The following is a 22,594-nucleotide window of genomic DNA, read 5'->3' as shown; positions in this document are numbered from 1 at the left end:
TTCTAGAGATTTCCATTTTTTTTCTTTTGCTTGTAAAATGTAAAATCGAATCTTTTATATTGGCTATTTTTAGGACTGGAACAACTACTGTAAAAATGATTTTTTAAACATCTGTGCTGGAAGGGTGCAGGCGGCTCAGCCTGGAATCCCAGCACTTTGGGAGGCCGAAGTGGGTGGATCACCTGAGGTCAGGAGTTCGAGACCAGCCTGGCCAACATGCAGAAATGCCGTCTCTACAAAACATACAAAAATTATCCGGATGTGGTGGTGCGTGCCTGTAATCCCAGCTACTCGGGAGGCTGAGGCACAAGGATCGCTTTGAGCGCAGGGGTCAAGGCTGCAGAGACAATGCTGTGATTGCTCCACTGCATGCCAGCCTGGGTGATGGAGTGAGCCCTTATTTCTAAAATAATAATAATGATTCAAGTGTTACTCCTTGGAGTTTTTCTGGTTGGCTTTTGTTTTACCATTTTAAGTGCACAGCTCAGTGGCATGAAGCACATTCACGCTGCTGTGCAGCCTTCACCTGCGTCCACCTCCAGAAGATTTCCAACTTCCCAAACGGAAACGCTGCCCCCATGAAACACGCATGCCCCTCTCCTCTCCTGCGCACCCCCGCTCCGCTTGCTGTCCCGCGGCTCTGAATGCTCTAGGGACCCCATGTCAGTGGGACAGACAGGATCTGCCCTTCTGTGCCTGGCTCGTGTCACTCAGCAGAAGGTCCTCGGGGCTCATACACGCGGTGGCACGTGGCAGGATTTCCTTCCTCGCTAAGGCCGCTTTCTGTTTACCCATCATCTGTCAATGGACACTTGGAACATTATTTGGTTTGGGGAGCAGTGGACTCCCTTCTTAAGGTCACGTCTCTATTTTGCTTTGAGATACTGGGAGAGCTGGGCTTGACTTTCTTTGCATTTGCAGGAGGAATGCCCCTCACACCACAGGCCGCGCAGCTCACCGGATAGTGGCAGAGTCAGCAGCAGTACAACCCCTCCACAGGGCCTCCTGTGCAGAATGCTGCCAGCTTACACACCCCACTGCCACAGCTGCCTGGGGGGCTGCCCCCGGCCGGGGTCTGCGCTGCAGCGTCTTTGCAGGTCTCCCAGCAGCAGGCGACAGAGCCACAAGCACAGCCCCCAGTCCAGGGAAGGACCCAGCAGCCAATCGCAGCACCGCCACCTCTCCTGCCAGGTGGCTCTCAGCGCCACCCCCACAGGCTGTGCAGCTTGCGCTCCACCTCCCTACCCAGGGGCAGGCAGCTCCCCGGGCACCATCGCAGGTACTCAGAGGGGCTGCCCTCCAAATCCGGGCACAGGCTGAGTCCTGACCTGCATGGGCTGCCATGCCAGAATATTCTTGGTGGTCTGTGCTTCTCCAGGAATCTGTGTTTCCAGTGAGTGTAAAGGACTAGATCTAACTTGTTCAATGTTTTTCCTCTACTAAGCGCTTCTGATGAAATGGTGAGGGCCGTAAGTCAGCGTTCCGGGTAAAGGTTTTAGTGGAACTGAGAACTGAATGTGTTAGTGACGGGTTGCTTGCTGCCCTTGAGGGTAACCAGTTGTTGCAAACACTCTGCCCCTTGTCACCTCATCCGCCCTCAGCTCCTGTGGGCAGCACCCCTTTCCATCTGCTCTGTGCAGACAAGCGGCACCCCCCAGCAAGTCACAAAGCTGCCTCTCCAGGTGCATCCAGATGTGCAGGTGTGGCTGTGGCCATGGTGCCCAGAGCCCAGAGTACAGCACCACCCGCCCCACCCCCACCCCCACCATCAAGCCCTGGGGCCATAGGAGAGCCCTTAGGACAAGATTGCAGAGCAGATCAAGCTGGTGAGAGAGCTCAGTTATCTGTGGGAGAAGTTGCTTTTGCTACAAGCTGTTTAATTAGAAGTTGAAATGTTTCTCTATAATATGGCAGACGGTAAAGGCATCTGAAGAACTGGCCATAGCTGCTTCTCTGGTGATTCTTTGGCACCAGCCTACTCAGATTCTAGAGCAGAGGGGCATCTGGGGTGCGTGCACAGTGTCTGGGCACTGCAGGTCTCCCCACCAGCACCCAGTGTGGTCTGCATTGGGGACCGCCAGGGCACCGCGTTCCTTCATTCAGGTCCTTAATCTGAGCCCGTGACAAAGGGGCTGGAGTCTCTGTCTTCACAGCTGATGAACTGCTCCTATCTTTCAGGAGAACCAGGTGCATCAGTGCGTTACGGAGCTGAGGAAAGCAGGTCTGTGGTCCCAGAGGCATCTGCCAAAGCTGCAGGAGGCCCCACGGCCCAAGTCTCACTGGGGCTATCTGCTGGAGGAGATGCAGTGGATGGCCACAGATTTTGCCCAGGAGCGGAGGTGGAAGGCGGCCTCTGTGAAGAAGGTGGGTTGGAATAATACTTTGCGGAAATCACATCGTGAAAGAGAATTGAAGAAGTAATTATATTATGTAAAAGAAGATTTCTAAATTTAATATGGCCAATTTAATGTTTGAGTTTTCATCACTAACTTTAAGTCTTTTTTTTTTTTTTGGCAGAGTCTCACTCTGTCACTCAAGCTGGAGTTCAGTGGCGCAATCTTGGCTCACTACAACTTCCACCTCCCAGGTTAAATTGACTCTCCTGCCTCAGCCTCCTGAGTAGTGAGGATTACAGTCACCTGCCACCATGCCCAGCTAATTTTTTGTATTTTTAGTAGAGATGGGGTTTTGCCATGTTGGCCAGGCTGGTCTCGAACTTCCGATCTCAGGTGATCCACCTGCTTCGGCCTCCAAAATGATGGGATTACAGGCATGAGCCACTGCCCCCGGCCATGTGGACGATTTCATACCAACTGGTATTTCATGTCTGGCCATGGCACAGTCTAAATTGAGAAGGATTATCTTGAATTATGTTTGCATAGAAAGCCCTGTGATAACTGTGGTTCATGTTTCATCCGGACTTTATTGCCCATTAACTTAAGTGTCTTTGGCTGACAGTAAAGGGATATTTTCTAGGGGAATATCCATTTTACTTTTTAATATTGAATATTATTAGAATTGTTGATGGAAGCAGTATCATGAATGGGTACTAAAAATGGAAATAGTAGACTTCCTTTGGAATTCTCCAGAATTAAATACGTATATCTAGTGAAAACACAAGATGTTTCCATGTTACTGTGTGCATGGAGACCCTCCCAGACAATGTGGTGATTGTCTTCAGATGGTCAGAGCCGTGGCCCGGCAGCTGCAGGCCAGGATGCGCAGAGAGGCCAAGACCGGGAGGGAGGAGCCGAGCAGGCTGAGACGGACGGCACCTCCACTACCAGAGAAATCCAGCGTTCCTGGTCTAGTACTGCGCAGGTAAACACACTTTTCCTCTACAATTTGCCCTCAAGTTTTCACTCGGGAGCTAATGATTTTATATTTGAATTCATGATTTTTTTCTTTTAGATAGTAGAAATTAAGCTGCAAATTGAATTTCAAGAGAAACAGAAAAGACATTAAATTTGAATAAATATTCAAAAAGAGGTAACCAACTCAGTTAATATTGTGTACTTATTCAAGTAGTAGTCATGTTAAAGCCCACTGCCAATGTGAACTGTCAGAATTCGTTGTGATGCTCCTGCGCTTTGTGACAGGGCATAATGAGACTGAAGTCTTGAAAACGTTATGAATTCTACCTTTGTTGGTAAAGACGCCAGCATCTTTGAAGCAGGCGCTCCGCTTGAAAATAAAAGTGACATGGTAAGTGTTTTCTTTGTGGTGTATTCAGGTGACTTGGGATTAAAAAAAAAAAAACCCTTATGGGACTTTATATTTAGAAGTTCTGTCAGTTGAAATATGAACCTGTATCTGTTGCTGCAGTGGTAGAAGGCTGTCGCACAATGAATGGTTATTGTGAAAGCTGTTAATTTTGTGCACACAAATAATTGTCAAGAACTTTCTAATAAAATACAGAAATAGATTAGTAGTTGCTACACACATAAAGAGAGACTTCATGGTAGAACACTTTAGGAAGCACATTTTATCTTTTATGAACCAATATGTGTTTCCAGACATGTAAGTAATAATATCAAGCATGGTGGGAAGAGTAGATTAGAGGCTGATTCTGATCTGTGTTGGGATGGACTGGCATTCACAGCACTGAGCAAAATCGTCTTCGAGGACAGCGTTTCATTCTGTTGTTGACACGTCTTTTAAGAAAAAGTACTAGTTTGGGATTTTTTCACAGATAAAAATAAACTTGACCCCTAAATTTAAAATATTATTTTAAAAATAAAATGTCAGATTTATTCATTTGTCACAGAGTTTATTCTGTTGATGGTTATATTGGCTTTGGCTAATCAGAGATTTTGACATGCAGGCATCCAGCTGAAATGTGACTTGGTGCACCCCTAAGATGTGAGTTTGTGCTGTATTTAAGAAAAATATTTTACCCCGTCTCTACTAAAATTAAAGTTAGCCAGGCATGGTGGCATGCGCCTGTAGTCCCAGCTACTTGGGAAGCCGAGGCAGGAGAATTGCTTGAACCCGGGAGGTGGAGTCATAGCCAAGATCTTGCCACTGCACTGCAACCTGGGTGACAGAGTGAGACTCTGTCTCAAAAAAAAAAAAAGAAAAAGAAAAGAAAAGAAAAGAAAAAGATGTAAACATCCTTATTCCTTTTTTCAAATTTTTTTTTTTTGTTTTTTTTTTTTTTTTTTTTTTTGAGAGGATCTCGCTCGCCCCAGCTGGAGTGCATGTCGGATCTCAGCTCACTGCAAGCTCCACCATTCTCTGCTATAGTCTGGACTACAGCGCCCGCCATATCGCCGGCTAATTTTTTGTATTTTAGCGGAAACTGTGTTAGCAGGATGGTCGACCTCGAATTCGGCCTAAATGCGGGATACAGTTGAGCCCGCGCCGGCCTACTTCAATTTATGGGTGCAGTGGCTCACACCTATAGTCTCAGTGCTTTTCTACTCATTCACTCACCCACCCACCCACTCATCTATCCATCTACCTACCTGTCTGTTCATCCATCCATCCATTCACCCACCTACCCGTCCACCTACTCATCTGTCCCTCCATTCATCCACTCACCCACCCATCCACCTATCCACCTCCCAACTTGTCCATCCACCCACCCACCCACCCACCCATCCATATATCCATCCATCCACCCATCCACCCATCCACCCACCCACTCAGCCAGCCATCCCATCCATTCATTCATCCATCCATCCACCCATCCAGCTATCCATCTATCCATGTACTCATCTGTCCATCCATCTACCCATCCATCCACCCATCTTCTTATCTACCCATCCATCCATCCATCCATCCATTTATTTTTAATTACCTACTCAAAGTGGAACACCAACACATGACCCTAGGAACTCACAGTCCTGGTGGTATCAGAAAGCACAGGGAAGGTGCTGCAGGCGCAGAGGAAGAAGTGCCTGACCTGGGAGAATAGAGGTCATGCTGAGTCTTCAAAGCAAATAGGAAGTTCCTAGATGGTTACGGGGGAGGGAAATTCATGGCAGCAGGAGTAGTGCACACATGCACATGACAGGGAGCAGTGCAGTGCATTCAGGAAGCTCGGGGCTGTGTGATGAGAACTCAGAACACAGGGAGAAGGCAGCACAGGCCCAGAGGATGAGGGGCTGTGCGTCAGAGAATGGTGGGAAACCTCCTCAAATCCCAAGTTCCCCGAGGCCAGCCCAGGGCCAGCCTTGTGTGCAGGCGTTTCTGAGGACGGCGCGTCTCTGCATGAGCTTTGTGTGTCATGTGCAAGAGTGTGTGTTGTGTCCTGTGTGTGGAAGGGAGCTGCCGGCAGCGCATTTGTAGGGGCCGAGGGCCAGTCAGGATGTGCCATTAGAACCATGTGGCTTGACCGGGTGCCGTGGCTCACGCCTGTAATCCCAGTACTTTGGGAGGCTGAGGCGGGTGGATCACGAGGTCAGGAGATCGAGACCATCCTGGCGAACCGGTGAAACCCCGTCTCTACTAAAAATACAAAAAAATTAGCCGGGTGTGGTGGTGGGCGCCTGTAGTCCCAGCTTCTAGGGAGGCTGAGGCAGGAGAATGGTGTGAACCCGGGAGGCGGTGGAGCTTGCAGTGAGCGGAGATGGTGCCACTGCACTCCAACCTGGGTGACAGAGCGAGACTCCGTCTCGAAAAAAAAAAAAAAAAAAAGAACCACGTGGCTCCTGAAAGCAAGCCAGTGATACCAGAGATACCTGGTAGTAGCATCTATGTCTGATTAGATGTACATCTTTTGACAGTCTTTTTAAAAGCATGAGTGAAGAAAGAAAGACATAAACTTCCGGATTTGCATAAGCGAGCTTGCCAACTAAGGAAACACACGAGTATTATGTGTATCTTCAGGAGCACTTGATTCGACTCCAGGAGCAGAAACTGTAGCTGCCCCCACCACCCCCACCACTGCAGACCCTGCCCGGGGCCCCGCAGTCAACCACACAAGTGCAAGTGCAGTCGCCACCCCCTACCACAGCAGAGCCCCCAGCTCACGGCTCCGGGCCCAGAGCCCTGTTGACAGGTACCACCATGGCTAACCTCCAGGTAGCCTGGCTCGTCAGCGTTCAGTCATCGTTGCTTTTTTTTTTTATTTTTTTTTTTTTTGAGATGGAGTTTCGCTCTTGTTGCCCCAGCTGGAGTACAATAGTGTGATCTCAGCTCATCACAGCCACTGCATCCCGGTTTCAAGCGATTCTCCTGCCTCAGCCTCTGAGTAGCTGGGATTACAGGCATGTGCCACCATGCCCGGCTAAGTTTTGTATTTTTAGTAGAGACAGGGTTTCACCATGTTGGTCAGGCTGGTCTTGAACTCCTGACCTCAGGTGATCCACCTGCCTTGGCCTCCCAGAGTGTTGGGATTACAGGTGTGAGCCACCACGCCTAGCTTTTTTTTTTTTTTCTTTGAGAAGGAGTTTCACTCTTGTTGCCCGGGCTGGAGTGCAATGGCCCAATCTTAGCTCATTGCAACCTTCCCCTCCCGGGTTCAAGTGATTCTCCTGTGTCAGCCTCCACAGTAGCTGGGATTACAGGCGTGCACCACCACACCCGGCTAATTTTGTGTTTTTAGTAGAGACCAGGTTTCACCATGTTGGCCAGGCTGGTCTCAAACTCCTGACCTCAGGTGATCCACCCACCTCAGCCTCCCAAAGTGCTGGGATTACAGGCGTGAGCCGCCACGCCTGGCCTTATCATGGTTTTTAATACCTGAGGTGGGTTGATGATGCCAGTCCCTGAGGAAGGATAACACGGTGTGACAGGGCAGGGCACGTGTGATCCTTGTTTCTTGTTATTTAGACTCCACCTCCCACCTGCAAGGCCCAAGACTGATGTCAGTGCTGATGTCCCAGATGGCCCAGGTTGCTCTGGCCACGCCTTCTGTGGTGTCTGTCCTGGCAGTTGCGGTGCTGTCAGCCAGGGTCACAGCACCTCCATCAACGCAACAGGATAGCTGCAGAAAGCGGCAGGTAGGCAGCCAACTTCACCTCACCAAACTCGAAACAACTCACTTGAGTGAGTTGCATCAAACCTTTCTATTTTTTTTTTTTTTTTTTTTTTTTTTTTTGAGACGGAGTCTCGCTCTGTCGCCCAGGCTGGAGTGCAGTGGCCGGATCTCAGCTCACTGCAAGCTCCGCCTCCCGGGTTTACGCCATTCTCCCGCCTCAGCCTCCCGAGTAGCTGGGACTACAGGCGCCCGCCACCTCGCCCGGCTAGTTTTTTGTCTTTTTTAGTAGAGACGGGGTTTCACCGCGTTAGCCAGGATGGTCTCGATCTCCTGACCTCGTGATCCGCCCGTCTCAGCCTCCCAAAGTGCTGGGATTACAGGCTTGAGCCACCGCACCCGGCCGCATCAAACCTTTCTAAATTTCTCATTCTAGAAGTTGCTGAGTTGTTTTGCCATGTGTTAATTTTTTAAGATGCCTAATTAGAGCCTCATTCCTTGCACCTCCCCCTTCTAAGCAAATGGAGCAGAGACCGCAATACCCCCCAGTGAGAGCTGCTTGCCGCTATTAAGGGGAGATGCAGCATGGACGTTATTTCTCCTTTTTAAGGCAGCAGGCATTTCCTTTACTGTCATTGCCATGCAGTTTACTCGTCTGAGCAAATCAGCGGCAATGATGAGTGTGAGATGAAGCTCCTTGTCCACATGTGCTTCGTGTGTCCTGTGTGCTGTCTCTCTCCTGTCACCACAGGGGGCCAGACTGGTTGCAGCAGCCTCTGCATGTGCAGCAGCTCCAAAAGCTGAAACACCACCAGCAGCAAAAAGGTGTGCAGCCCTCAGCCACCCCAGGCCCGCTGCACCACAGCAGAAGGTAAGTGGCCACTTGGCTTTGTGGGAGCTGCATCTCACACTCATCGTTCAGGCCCCTTAGGCCAGAGTGGGGCTGGACTCAGCCCCTTCCTTTTGGAGGCAGCCTGATGAGCAGAGCTGAGGAGGCTCCTGGAGGTGGGTAGGGGCCGAGTGTTAAGGAACTCGGACCCTGTAATTCTTACATATATTTGCTCTCTGGGGGAGAGCTTGCTTTGCTATAGAGTATAATTTTTCAAAAATATTTACAATGATTTCTGTGAAAAATCACTCTGACAAGGACTTCTATTTCTGGTAATATGGTAGATGAGAGAACCTGAAAATCTATCCCAACAAAACATCTAAAAATGCTGGATTTTCAAAAATTGCCAGGTAAGATATATAAAACCATGAATGAGTCTGCAGGATAGTAAGTCTAGAAACCAGGCGAGAGCTGAAGTCTAAGGAGGTAAGTCTGTGCTAAAGACACTCTATGACCTGGGTCCCCATGGACCCAGATGACCTAGAACTTTGAGGTGAGTTTCAGGAGCAGTCTGGAGAAGCCCTGGGCCCAGGGAGCTGCAGAACCAAATTGGAGACCCCCATATAAGGCTGGGCTCACAAAGGGATACAGCAAACACTACCAGGAAATGGTGAAGTGGGCAAACTACTCCTCTGAGCTTCACTGCAGGAACAGTATCTCACTTGGCCATGGCTGTGGATGGAACATCTTTAAAAAGTCCCTCCTGGCTGGGCACGGTGGCTCAAGCCTGTAATCTCAGCACTTTGGGAGGCCGAGACGGGTGGATCACGAGGTCAGGAGATCAAGACCATCCTGGCTAACATGGTGAAACCCTGTCTCTACTAAAAAATACAAAAAACTAGCCGGGCGAGGTAGCGGCCGCCTGTAGTCCCAGCTACTCGGGAGGCTGAGGCAGGAGAATGGCGTGAACCCAGGAGGCAGAGCTTGCAGTGAGCTGAGATCCGGCCACTGCACTCCAGCCCGGGTGACAGAGCAAGACTCCATCTCTAAAAAAAAAAAAAAAAAAAAGTCCCTCCTATAAATTTATGGCCCCTGGCTAGCACTCTCCACTACAGGTGTAGAGCCAAAGTTCATATTATTGACATGTTCAAAAGAACTGCAAACTGTGACTTTTAATTGCAAGCATATCTGGGTCTATAGTGCCCCCAGGCCTCTGCTAGAATGTATATTCTTGCAGGAGGAACCCCCAACCCAGGCCTCAAAGAATTCCAGCCAGCAGGATCCCTAGACTATAAGCTCATAGTGGAAAATCATAGCAAATGCAAGATAAGGGGGCTCAGAAGTGATGGCCAAAAGAACCACACCTACAAAGACTCAGATGTTAGAATAGGAAATGCAAATATGTTTAATGTGTTTGAAGAAACAAGGAGAAGCTAAAAAGCATGAATAGGAAGCAAGAGATTATCAGAGGCTAAGCAGACACTAAATGAACCAAATAGAACATCTAAAAATGAAAAATGTAATAATTGAAACTCAAAACTTAATGGAAGTAATCTTGATCCCTACCTCACACCCCATAGAAAATTAACTCAGTGGATCATAGACCCAAACATAAAATTCAAACTATGAAACATAGGAAGAAAGTTTTATGGCTATAGATTAAACATTTCTTAGATATGACACCAAAAATAGAGCCTATAAAAGGAAAAAATTGGCAAGTCATACTTTAATAAAATTAAACCTTTTTGCTATGTGAAAACCATTGTTTAGAGAATGAAAAGACAAGTTACTGGGAGAAAACCTTTGCCAGTTGTGTAGCTGATTAAGGACATGTAAACAGAACATACAGAGAACTGTCAAAGCTTACTAATACAAAAACAGCTTATTTTGTAGTGGGCAACAGATTTGAGCAGACAGTCCACCAAGGAACCTCTCTAGGTGGCAAATAAGCACTGTCCTCTGGGAAATGCAAATCAAAATCACAATGAGAAACTACTGCACACCCGTGAGAATGCCTTAAAAAAAAAAAAAAAAAAAAAAAAAAAACAAGGCCAAAACTAAGTGCTAGTGAGGGTGTGGAACAACAGAAATTCTCATACCTTGTTGGTGGGACTGTAAGATAGTGGAGCCCTCTGGAATCAGTTTGGCAGTTTCTTATAAAATAAAACAATCATTTACTGTATAACCCAGCAATCTTACCCCTCATTCTTCACACCAAAGAAATGAAGACATATGTCCCAAATGATAACCAAATACTGTAACCACAATGAAAAATGCAAGTGTTCACAGCAGCTTTATTCATTTACCTAAAACTGGAAGCAACCCAGACACTCTTCAACTAGCCAATAGGTAAACAAATGGCGGCCCACTGATTCCATAAAACAGCACTCAGCAGGAGAGAGGGCTGGACCACTGATGCTGGAGGCTGCAGGAATAAGCCTGAAATGTCTTGTGCAGAGTGAAAGAAGCCACACTTAGAAGGCTGCAGTTTTTGTTTTTATATGACGTTCTGGAGAAGGCAACACTATAGCAACAGAGAAGAGATCTGTGGTCACCTGGGCCTGGGGCAGTGGAAGGATTGACTTTCAAAGGGGCAAGAGGGAATTCTGGGGGGCTGTGGAAAGATTCTGTATCTTGATGCTGATGGTTGTTACATGGCTGTGTGCATTGATCAAAACTGAAGTATGCATCAGAAACAGCGACTTGGACTGTATGTAAATTATACTGCAGTGTTTTTGTGTTTTTGTTTTGAGACGGAGTCTTACCCTGTTGCCCAGGCTGGAGTGCAGTGGCACGATCTCGGCTCACTGTAAGCTCCGCCTCTCGGGTTCACATCATTCTCCTGCCTCAGCCTCCCGAGTAGCTGGGACTACAGGCGCCCGCTGCCGTGCCTGGCTAAATTTTTTTTTGTGTTTTTAGTAGAGACGGGGTTTCACCGTGCTAGCCAGGGTGGTCTCAATCTCCTGACCTTGTGATCCTCCTGCCTCGGCCTCCCAAAGTGCTGGGATTACAGGCGTGAGCCACCACGCCCAGCCTATACTGCAGTTTTAAAAAACTTAATGGAAGAGTTAAACAATACATTAGGTAATTTGTTAGCTGCAGAGAGATCTGGAGAAATAATCATGGTGGCATGAGACTAGGAAACAAGACAAAGAAGACAGGCTGGCTGCAGTGCTCAGGCCTGTAACCCCAGCCCTTTGGGAGGCCAGTGTGGGTGGATTGTTTGAGCCAAGCAGTTCAAGACCAGTCTGAGCAACATAGTGAGACCCCATCTCTGCAAAAAATAAGAAAAGAAGAGGGAGGGATGAGAAGATCTGACATTCAACTGAGTTTCAGAAGAGAATGAAAAAAGAAACTATTCAAAGAGTGGATGGTTGGCCGGGCGCGGTGGCTCAAGCCTGTAATCCCAGCACTTTGGGAGTCTGAGGCGGGCGGATCACGAGGTCAGGAGATCGAGACCATCCTGGCTAACACAGTGAAACCCCGTCTCTACTAAAAAAATACAAAAAACTAGCTGGGCGTGGTGGCGGGCGCCTGTAGTCCCAGCTACTCCGGAGGCTGAGGCAGGAGAATGGCGTAAACCCGGGAGGCGGAGCTTGCAGTGAGCTGAGATCCGGCCACTGCACTCCAGCCTGGGCAACAGAGTGAGACTCCGTCTCAAAAAAAAAAAAAAAAAAAAAAAAAAGAGTGGATGGTTGAGAATTTTCCAGAATGGGTTTAACTTACCAGTCTAAAGACTGAAGAAATACAAGTCCCTAGCGGGATACAAAGATATCTGTGCCTGACACATCTGGGCAAACTGTGGCACTCAAAGCAGATGAAAAAACCATGAAAGAACCCAGGAGGAAAACAGATTTCTCACAAAGGAAAGGGATTCCATGGACATCTCCCTTCTTACTAGGAACTGTGGAAACCAGAAGTAGCTTTAAAGCACTGGGATTAAACTATCTTTCAAGGATAAGAGTGAAACAAAGACAGACAAAAACTGAAAACATTTGCCACAAACAAACTCACCTTAAGAAGGCAAATAGCCCTCGATGTGGAAAGCAAAGCGCAGGGACAGAGGGCGTGCTGGAGAGTAGACGGTGATGCTCACTGGAGGGTCCCCCTGGGGCCAAGGGAGGGGCTGGGAGCCATGCACAGTGAGACTGGAGCATGAGCCTGAGGACAGCAACAATCAGTTGACCACCCCAGGCTGCCAGAGTGCGGCTCTGCTGATCTGCCCCTCATGCTGAGCTGCACAGATGCAAAGACCTTCCAAACACAGTCACACGACCTTAGGAACGTCTCCAGAGCTTCCATCATCATCCGGGTCTTCTCATCAGCTGCTGCCTGGTGAGGGCTCTGCCAGAGGACAGCCCCGAGTGCCGCCATCAAGGTTGAGGAGGCCACGTGCCACCCACGAAGCTGCCTGCAGGCCAGGAGGCTTCTCTTCTGGCTTTGGGCCACATGTGAAGGAGAACCTGTCAAGCTCTGACTGATGAAGTCTTCAGAAGGGCTCAGAGTCAAGTGGCAAAACTCCTGGTGCCATCTGCTTAATGACGGGCATGGGGTTTCCTTGGTGTTTTGATCTATAAATAACAAAAAATAAGAACAGCGCTGATGCTGAATCTATGTCGTCCCATGGATGAATGAACTGATTGAAAAAAAAATCAAGCTGGGCACGGTGGCTCACGCCTGTAATCCCAGCACTTTGGGAGGCCGAGACAGGAGGATCATGAGGTCAGGAGATCGAGACCATCCTGGCTCACACTTTGAAACCCCGTCTCTACTAAAAATACAAAAAATTAGCCGGGCGTGGTGGCGGACACCTGTAGTCCCAGCTACATGGGAGGCTGAGGCAGGAGAATGGCGTGAACCCAGGGGGCGGAGCTTGCAGTGAGTGGAGATCGCGCCACTGCACTCCAGCCTGGGCAACAGAGCGAGACTCTGTCTCAAAAAAAAAAAAAAAGAAAAAAGAAAAAAAATCAAATAGCCTGATGTTGAGAGTCAAAAAGGCCAAAGGGATCGTGACCAACTCAGCATTCCACTGGAGGCTGCATGATCAAACAGCAAACTGTTTATCATGAATGTAGGATGTAAGTAAAACTCATGACTGTGTCTGCTGCCAGAAGATTTGCTGAGGGCGGTCACTCCCTGGCTCTGGACTCCTTGAAGTTATCTACTGGGAAATCTAGCACCTATTGTTCGAGCCTGCTGTGAACCAAACGGGCAGACTGCCAGTTACCTGACAATCATCCCTCCCTTTCTCGCTGTCACTTTTACCAATCAATACGGAGGGCTGTGTAAAGCTCAGGGCCCTTGTCCACTAGAGGCAAGGTGCCCCCGACCCCTTTTCCCAAATATACTCTCTTGTCTCTTGTCTTTTATTCCCACGTTCACCCCCTTTGTTCAGTCCACCAGGGATTAAGGGCGGTTACAAGTGGCGCCCTGAACAGTGACAGAATCAGGCAGTTTACAGCCTGATCCATCTCACTGGGGTTAAATTTCACTTTTTATATTTAGTTATTACCATGCTTATGTTATTTTGTAATATGCTTATGTTATTTTGACTACTTGCATACCAATACTAATTGTAATGATTTCTCAGTCGGGATCATTGTTTTTGAACACCTAGAGCCTCGTGATCAATTTTTGTACACATTTCTGTTGCACAGAAGTGTATGGGAGCTGTCAAAGGATTCCAAGCATAAAATACATTAGGACTAAGTCTGTGGGAGAACGGAATGGGAATATAAAATCAGAATAAGGAGTGTTGCGGAACTTGGGTTATTAAAGAGCAGCTCAGTTGTGTGGCGTGGAGGTGTGGCGGGGAGTGGCAGCCCACGGAGGGTTGTGTGGCGTTGAGGTGCGGCGCGGAGTGGCAGCCCACGGAGGGTTGTGTGGCGTGGAGGTGCGGCGGGGAGTGGCAGCCCACGGAGGGTTGTGTGGCGTCGAGGTGCGGCGGGGAGTGGCAGCCCACGGAGGGTTGTGTGGCGTGGAGGTGCGGCGGGGAGTGGCAGCCCACGGAGGGTTGTGTGGCGTGGAGGTGCGGCGGGGAGTGGCAGCCCACGGAGGGTTGTGTGGCGTCGAGGTGCGGCGGGGAGTGGCAGCCCACGGAGGGTTGTGTGGCATGGAGGTGCGGCGGGGAGTGGCAGCCCACGGAGGGTTGTGTGGCGTCGAGGTGCGGCGCGGAGTGGCAGCCCACGGAGGGTTGTGTGGCGTGGAGGTGCGGCGGGGAGTGGCAGCCCACGGAGGGTTGTGTGGCGTGGAGGTGCGGCGGGGAGTGGCAGCCCACGGAGGGTTGTGTGGCGTGGAGGTGCGGCGGGGAGTGGCAGCCCACGGAGGGTTGTGTGGCGTGGAGGTGCGGCGGGGAGTGGCAGCCCACGGAGGGTTGTGTGGCGTCGAGGTGCCGGCGGGGAGTGGCAGCCCACGGAGGGTTGGGCTCCTCAGAAGCAGTTTCCTGACTTGCGTGTTAGTCCCTGCGAGCTCTGTTCTCATATCCTAAGGCACAGTTTTGAACAGCAGGCGCATGGTGTTCAAAGGCCGCTGGTTTGGAATATGAGCAGGGCTTTCGCCTTTTGCCTGCTGGCCCCAGAGCTGTGGGCTTGGTGGGCGATGATTCTCTCCCACCTTATGGGAAGCGCTGTCACCTGGACCAGGAGCTGTAGGCCCCACCAAGAAGAGAACTGCAAGCAGCAGCAGGTGCATTCTAGAAGGTTCCTTGAGCAGGAGCGAGGCCTCCTTTTCTGCCCACAGTCACAGGACAGTGCTACAGAGGCCTTTTCCCTGTCATTTTTGCTAATGGTAGAGTCTCCTGGTGTGGTCCAGGGGAGCTGCTCCCCCAAGGCCACAGCCCAGAGCAGCTGCCACCCTCGGGTGCCTCCTATGAGCCCCCAGGCCTTCCTGGAGTGGGCAGCTGGTGTTGCCTCCCACCCCTGCCCAGCGCAGCCCCTGGGAGCAGAAGCCATGGGGAGGGCTGGACTGCAGTGAGGACATCTCCTGGGATGTGCCAAACAACTGTGTGGAGCCTGGGCTGACTTCTCAGGGTCTTGGTGCAAATGGCATGGCCCAGGAAGCTGGGCTGCCTGGCTCAGAGATGCCAGACCCTGGCTGGCAATGGAGCTGCCAGGGGCAGGGATGCTGGGGGAGCTAGGGGTGTGGGCCATCGTGCTGCCTGCCCCAGCCTGGCAGCCTCTCTGTAGCAGAGCTGAGGCTGGGACGCAGATGGGGGAGCCTGGATGCGCCTCCTGCCTCAGCCACGGGAGGATGCGGTCCAGGAGCACAGCGGGGCCCGCGGGGGGAGCGCCTTCGGGTGCAGCTCGTCCCTGCCACCCGTGCAGTGGTTTCTTTTTCTTTCCCACGCCTCCCCACAGTGATGTGGACCCCAGCAGTGTCATTGGCAAGGGAGGACCTTGGGTCAGGGGCGCACTTCTCCAGAAACGGCGTGAGGTTTCTCTGAAAGGCCTGAGAGGCCGCCCCCACCCTGGGCTTCTCTCTGCTTAATCAGTAAGGCCTGGGAGTGCCCGGGGAGCCGCAGCAGGTGAGCCACACGCAGGTGGCACACCCTACCCACCGCCTCCCTCTGGGCCTGGACGGGCACAGCTGTGCTCTGGGGAGGCCGTGCCCTCCTCTGCTCCCTAACTCCGCGGGTGTGGCCAGTTTTGCTGACTGTGCCTGCTGCCTGGTCTCGTGCCACCTTCCAGAGACATGACTGCCACCCTGTCCTGGGCGAGAGCTTGGGGGTGGTTCTCCTCCTGACGCCTGGACGGGCCTCTCGGGTCTCCTGTGGAGACCAGGCCCAGCTGAGCCTGTGGGTCCACCTTTCAGTTGCCCAAGTTTGCATCTATCCAGTGACAAGGACCATCTCCTTGGAACCGGGGCTGATAGGGGGCCTACGACTGTTTGAGTGGGGGTGGCTGTGGGCCTTTCAGGCCCAGGACCCTGCCTGTGCCCTGGCAGGTGGACTCGTTCTGCCTTCCTTTTTTTTTGTTTTTTGAGACGGAGTCTCACTCTGTCACCCAGGCTGGAGTATAGTGATGCAATCTTGGCTCACTGCAACCTCCACCTCCCGGGTTCAAGCAGTTGTCCCACCTCAGCCTCCCGAGTCGCTGGGATTACAGGCGTTCGCCACCACGCCTAGCTAATTTTGTTTGTTTGTTTGTTTGTTTTGAGACGGAGTCTCGCTCTGTCGCCTGGGCTGGAGTGCAGTGGCCGGATCTCAGCTCACTGCCAGCTCCGCCTCCTAGGTTTACGCCATTCTCCTGCCTCAGCCTCCCGAGTAGCTGGGACTACAGGCGCCCGCCACCACGCCCGGCTAGTTTTTTTTTTGTATTTTTTTTAGTAGAGACGGGGTTTCACAGTGTTAGCCAGGATGGTCTCGATCTCCTGACCTCGTGATCCGCCCGTCTTGGCCTCCCAAAGTGCTGGGATTACAGGCTTGAGCCACTGCGCCTGGCCAATTTTTGTATTTTTATTAGAGACGGGATTTCACCATGTTGGCCAGGCTGGTCTCAAACTCCTGACCTCAGATGATCCACCTGCCTCGGCCTCCCAAAGTGCTGGGATTACAGGTGTGAGCCACTTGTGGCTAGCCTTGCTCTGTCTTCCTGATAGTGTAGACCTCGCTCCTGGAGGGCTAGACTCCTCCAACTCGCCCTAGAGTCTCTCAGCAACCAGAATGCACAGGGCTGTCCGGAACACTCACATCTGGAAAGGTGAAGGAGGGGTTGGCCGCCCCTCCATAGCTCACTGTCTTCCCGCTCCTTCTCTAAGGCCTGTTATTTTGTAGCAGGATGAGCCACAGACAAAACTCCTCAGAGACCAGATTAAAGAAGGAAGAGGTTTTTACTTGGCCAGGAGTGTCGGCAGACTCGCGTCTTAAGAGCTGAACTCCCTGAAAAAGAAATTCCTAGCCCTTTAAAGGGCTTTCAACTCTAAGGGGTCCACGTGAAAAGGTCATGATAGATCAAATAAGTGTGAGGAATGTGACTGGGGGTTACATACATCAGCTAACAGAACAAAAAGTTTTACAGTGCTTTCTCATACAATATCTGGAATTTACAGATAACACCAGTAGTTTTGGTCAGGGGTTAATATTATTATTATTATTTTAACCATCACGGCCAGGTGGTGGCACCAAGGTCGTCTAACTATTTATCTTCCTTCTATTTCTTTCCAACTTTTTGCTTTCTCCCTTTTCTCTTGTTTTATAAACTAGGGAAAAGGGGAGGTGGGGGAGAAGCTGGGAAGACAACAGGGGAAATGGTGTTCTCATTCCATAATTTGAGTTCCTAGATGAATGCCCAGCAAGTCACAGTTCAGGCCCAGCAGCCGACCGGCCAACAGCCAAGAGTGGCCTACGGTTCAGGGCCCGCCAGGAGAGGGGCCTACGGTCCGCAGCCTGCCAGCAGAGGGGCCTACCCTCCGTGGCCTGCCAGGAGAGGGGCCTGTGGTCCGTGGCCCACCAGGAAGGCACTCTGTCTGCCGTCCCCCCGTGTCTCAGGTTCCCAAGGCCATGGGGACCCTGCCAGTGCAGGCCCACATGCAGGTGGGGGCGGCTCACACTGTGCCCCTCCCACGTGACTGATGTGCTCCTTGCTGTCATTATCCTACGTTCAAGACCCACCCCCTTCCTCCAGAGAGGTAAGGAGATGGGAGTATGTGGACAGCCCAGCCCTGCACTACACACTGAAGGTCCCTCCTCCCTATTCTGTGCTCCGTGAAGGTTGCAAAGAGCCCTCGAGGCCCAGCCACAGATGCCTGCCTGAGCCCTCAGCAGCTGGTGGCCCAGCAGGTGAGTGCTCACCATCCTGCCGCCGGCATGGCCTTGGCACACCCCTCAGCCCCCACCCCAACCCCTCCCACCTGGTCCCCACTGTCACTGACACCTCTGCCTTCCTGTTGCCCCTCCCACCTCTTCCTCTGTGTGCTCAGCTGGTGTCCTTCCCGTCGGGCAAACCGCTTCTCTTCCCCTCTCACATCTCTTCTCGAAACTCTGGGGAAGGCTCCAGGCCCCTGTGCCACTGTGGAAGGACCGGGATGGGCCTGCCTGATGTGCCACAGCTGCCCCGGTGCCCGTTCCTCCCACCTCCCGAGTGTGCCCCGGTGCCCGCTCCTCCCACCTCCCGAGTGTGCCCACGGTGCCCGCTCCTCCCACCTGAGTGTGCCCACGGTGCCCGCTCCTCCCACCTCCCGAGTGTGCCCACGGTGCCTGCTCCTCCCACTTCCTGAGTGTGCCCACAGTGCCCGCTCCTCTCACCTCCTGCGTGTGGCCAGGCCCACATCTCATGTCTGTGCACCCAGCGGTCCTGAGCCGTTATCAATCCCCGATAAACGGCAATCGTCGTGACGTCGCCTTGTGGTCTGGGGTAAATACCAAGGTGCTTGGTTTCATGGCCAAGGAGATTGAGGTCGCAGACACACACACACAGACACACACACACACAGACACACACACACAGACGCGCAGAGACACATAAACACACACACACAGACACACGTGCACACACAGACACGCACACACACAGACACAGACACACGCGCAACAGACACGCGCAACAGACACGCGGACACAGACACACGAAGACACGCACACATATACACGCATACGCACACATACATGCACACAGACACGCACACACACAGAGACACGCACACGCACATACACACAGACACGCACACACGCACACACAGACACGCACACATACACATACACACGCAGACACGCACACATACACACATACACGCAGACGCACGCACACACACGCAGGCACATACACGCACACACACGCGCACACACACACACACACGAGTGAGTTTGGAGCAGAAATTTAATAAGCAAAAGGAAAGAACAGCTCTCCGTCACAGAGGGGAACTGAGTGGGTTGCCAAGTTGTAGTCAAGATGTCAAACTTTTTTGTTTGTTTGGATTTTCCTGTCACCCAGGCTGGAGTGCTGTGGCATGATCTTGGCCCACTGCAACCTCCACCTCCCGGGTTCAAGCGATTCTCCTGCCTCAGCCTCCTGAGGTACACGCCACCACACTCGGCTAAGTTTTGTATTTTTAGTAGAGGTGGGGTTTCACCGTGTTGGCCAGGATGGTCTTGATCTCCAGACCTTGTGATCTGCCCGACTCAACCTCCCAAAGTGCTGGGATTATAGGCGTGAGCCCCCGCGCCCAGCCTGTCAAGGTTTTCATAAATGGGCTAGTGATGAGGGGCTGGAGGAGGGATGTCCTGTCCTCCCAGGGCCCAAGGATTTAGCTGGGACCAGGTGTGCTATCTGTATAGAGAAGAGTTCCTATCAGACTCTTAGTCTGTGTTGCTCTGTGACGCTTTTCTGGGAGGTCTCTGGGTCTGTTCCCAGACATCTTCTTGGGGCTACAGGCACCCCGGACAGTCTGCTTTTAGTTTCCCTAAAGGGAAAGGAATGTGCTTATTAGGGTCCACTGTTTTATTGAGGCCCGTTGTGTAAGTGTGAAGTTTGGCGATTACCCAGGAAACTCCCCGCTGACTCCTTCTGGGCCCGAGCTGTCTCATCTGTGACTTACAGTCTGCTCTTTTAGCCTGCTTGTTGTTAAGAGGAGAAGTGATTTTGAACTCAGAGGTTAGAAAGGGAGCTATTTTTGAGCTGCTTTTTGTTAAAAGGCAAGTTTTCTGCCAGAGACTGGGTTTACCCTACCTAAACCATTTCTTTCTGCCTCCTGTAACAGTTGCCTTTGCATTCTGCTGGCATTTGTTTGAACACGGTCCACAGGTTCAGCGGTTGCGTCTCTAATCAGCTGCCAGTCCCCGTCCCAGACATTCTTTGCATCCACGCTGAGGTCTGAATTGAGGGAGGCAGGCTGGTGTTTCCATCCTCACAACTCCAGTGAGCCGTGCTTGGCCGTGGCCTGCGTCTCCCTGGTGGTTAGTGATGTTGGCATCGTCCACCTTTTTCAAACAAAGTGCTGGACTGAGAGAGAATTCACACACTGTATCCACTCAGTCCATGGTTTTTAGTAAAAGGCTTATAGAGGTGAGCAGCCATCACCACATACAATCTAAGAACATTCTCATCATCCCCAAAACAAACCCCACCCACTCCTGGCCACCGTGTCCCATCCCAGCCCCCACTTCCGGCCCTGGCGCCCTTTAATCTCTGGCTGTGCCTGGGACACTCCCTACAGCTGGAGCCTTCCTTCATTTAGCGGCGGGTTCCGGAGCCTGCCTTCACTTAACGTTGGGTTTCGGGTTCATCCACGTGGTGCCCGTGCTGGTGCCTCACTCCTTTTTCTCTCCTGGTGTGGATTTCCCACGTTTTATTACCATTCATCAGCTGATGGACATGGGGCTAGTTTTTAGTTTTTGGCTACTGTGAACAGTGCTGCGGAGAGATTTGCGTACACGTTTCTGTGTGGACGTAGGCTTCACTGATCTGCGGTGTACAAGGTGCATAGGAGGGAAGTGCTGGGTCATAAGTGACTCTGCATTTAACGTCCCAAGGCTTTGCCCAGCTATCTCCACATGTGACCTTCCCACCAGCAACACGTGAGGTGTCCACTGAACAATCACAACTTTCACAAATCTGGGGAGGAGAGCTTTTTAAACCAGCTTCAACGCAGGTGGACCGAGCTGTTTCTTAGAAAGGGTTGCACCCTGCAGGGTGGCTGTCTGCCAGGCTGGGAAGTGGAGCCTCTGGCAGAGACACAAGCAGGCACTTCCGAAGTGAGGAGGCTGTGGCGGGTGTGTGCCCAACAGCTTGGCCAGGCGCACGTGTTCAACAGGTCACAGAACAGGTATGAATATTCACAAAAGGGGAACATGGACGTGTGTAACAGGCAAACACACGTTATGTAGGTCCCATCTTCACCTTGGGGGGGAGGCATCATATTTGAATGCATTATGAATAATTAGACCGTGCATGCGAAAAGCTGAAGTGGGGACGGGAAGGCACTCTGTGTGCAGCCTCTACACCAGCCAGGGCCATGCATACTTCGGTGCTCTCTGATCAGGAGAAAGTTACCGCCGTCAGCGTTGAGTCCAGTCAGGGCCGTAGTCATGGCTGGTGGAGCAGGGATCAGTGAGTCCGCGTGTGAGCTGGGTAAGCTGCAGTTGCTTCAACATTGCTCGTCTTGAGGCCAGAGCTTGCTTAGCTGCTAGAGAGAAACATCTTGTGGCCCCAGAACATGGTTTATTCTGTAAGTGTGGGTGTATAACTTGAACCTCACACAGCCCAGCCTTAGGTCCTGTTTGTAATTTGCCATCTGATTGCCATGAAGACTCTGTTCTGTCAGTCTTAGGGTCCCTGTTTTTTTTTTTTTTTTTTGAGACAGAGTCTTGCTCTGTCGCCCAGGTTGGAGTGCAGTGGCCGGATCTCAGCTCACTGCAAGCTCCGCCTCCAGGGTTTACGCCATTCTCCTGCCTCAGCCTCCTGAGTAGCTGGGACTACAGGCGGCCGCCACCTCGCCCGGCTAGTTTTTTGTATTTTTTTAGTAGAGACGGGGTTTCACGGTGTTAGCCAGGATGGTCTCGATCTCCTGACCTCGTTATCCGCCCATCTCGGCCTCCCAAAGTGCTGGGATTACAGGCTTGAGCCACCGCGCCCGGCCTAGGGTCCCTGTTTTAACAGAAGGTTCCGGTTTTTTGCATCTCCACCCACGCCTACCTTCTTGGCCATCCTTGTGGGTGTGAGGTGGATCTCACTGTGGTTGAGCTGCATCTCCCTGAGGAGTGGCATGGGATGCATCTCCGTGGCTGGCGAGTGGCATGGAATGTGTCTCCGTGGCTGGCAAGTGGCATGGAATGTGTCTCTGTGGCTGGCAAGTGGCATGGAATGCATCTCCGTGGCTGGTGAGTGGCATGGAATGTGTCTCCGTGGCTGGTGGCCACTGTGCCTGGCAGTGCCCCGAAGAGAGCTTCCGTCAGGCTGAGCCCAGGGAGGGCAGGGCAGGGTTGTACCTCAAACACCACGGGCCTGTTCTGGGCTTGTTCTTGTCTGCCCTAAGTGTCCACAGACCTTCAGTGGCTGGTGCTTTGCTGATGTCACCAGCCAAGGCTGCTTCACTGTAGGGTCAGCAGAAGTCAGTTCTCACTGTCTTCCTTGACCAAAAACTGGACCACATCAGTGGCGGCTATTTATATACCATAAGCGGCATTTTGGTAATTCTGGGTATGTTGCTTTCTAATAAATGAGAGAAAACCAACGTGCTGGGAATTAGCTGATTCCAGGCTCTGGAGAGGCAGCGTTTCCCGTTTCGCTGCTTTGACCGCCTCTGAGGTCCAGTCCACCTCGGGAAAATGACGGCAGTGTCAAATTCTGTTATACACAGATCCATCTGTTCATCACACCCTTTAACACACAGGTTCAGCACAGCCGCTGGTG

General features: G+C 51.5%; 1 protein-coding gene across 2 annotated transcripts in view; it reads left to right on the top strand.

Annotated features, from left to right (window-relative positions):
* Window positions 1-22,594, top strand: part of LOC104674322 (putative EP400-like protein) — a 60,924-nt gene that overhangs the window by 35,352 nt on the left and 2,978 nt on the right. The window contains exons 6-14 of one of the 2 annotated variants that reach the window (XM_030939908.1): window positions 922-1,279; window positions 2,179-2,364; window positions 2,518-2,587; window positions 3,182-3,321; window positions 3,412-3,489; window positions 3,600-3,705; window positions 6,231-6,505; window positions 7,279-7,448; window positions 8,175-8,294. In XM_030939908.1, coding sequence (XP_030795768.1) covers window positions 922-1,279; window positions 2,179-2,364; window positions 2,518-2,587; window positions 3,182-3,321; window positions 3,412-3,465 — 808 coding nt within the window. In that variant the 3' untranslated portion in view covers window positions 3,466-3,489; window positions 3,600-3,705; window positions 6,231-6,505; window positions 7,279-7,448; window positions 8,175-8,294. Of the gene's footprint in view, window positions 1-921; window positions 1,280-2,178; window positions 2,365-2,517; window positions 2,588-3,181; window positions 3,322-3,411; window positions 3,490-3,599; window positions 3,706-6,230; window positions 6,506-7,278; window positions 7,449-8,174; window positions 8,295-22,594 lie in introns of those variants that run through there. The other variant, XM_010378570.2, reaches the window with a different exon arrangement.

The sequence above is a fragment of the Rhinopithecus roxellana genome, chromosome 10, assembly GCF_007565055.1.
Source record: "Rhinopithecus roxellana isolate Shanxi Qingling chromosome 10, ASM756505v1, whole genome shotgun sequence".
Taxonomy (NCBI): Eukaryota; Metazoa; Chordata; class Mammalia; order Primates; family Cercopithecidae; genus Rhinopithecus; species Rhinopithecus roxellana.
Note: the sequence above shows the minus strand (reverse complement) of the source record. Positions and strands in the feature narration are given on the sequence as shown.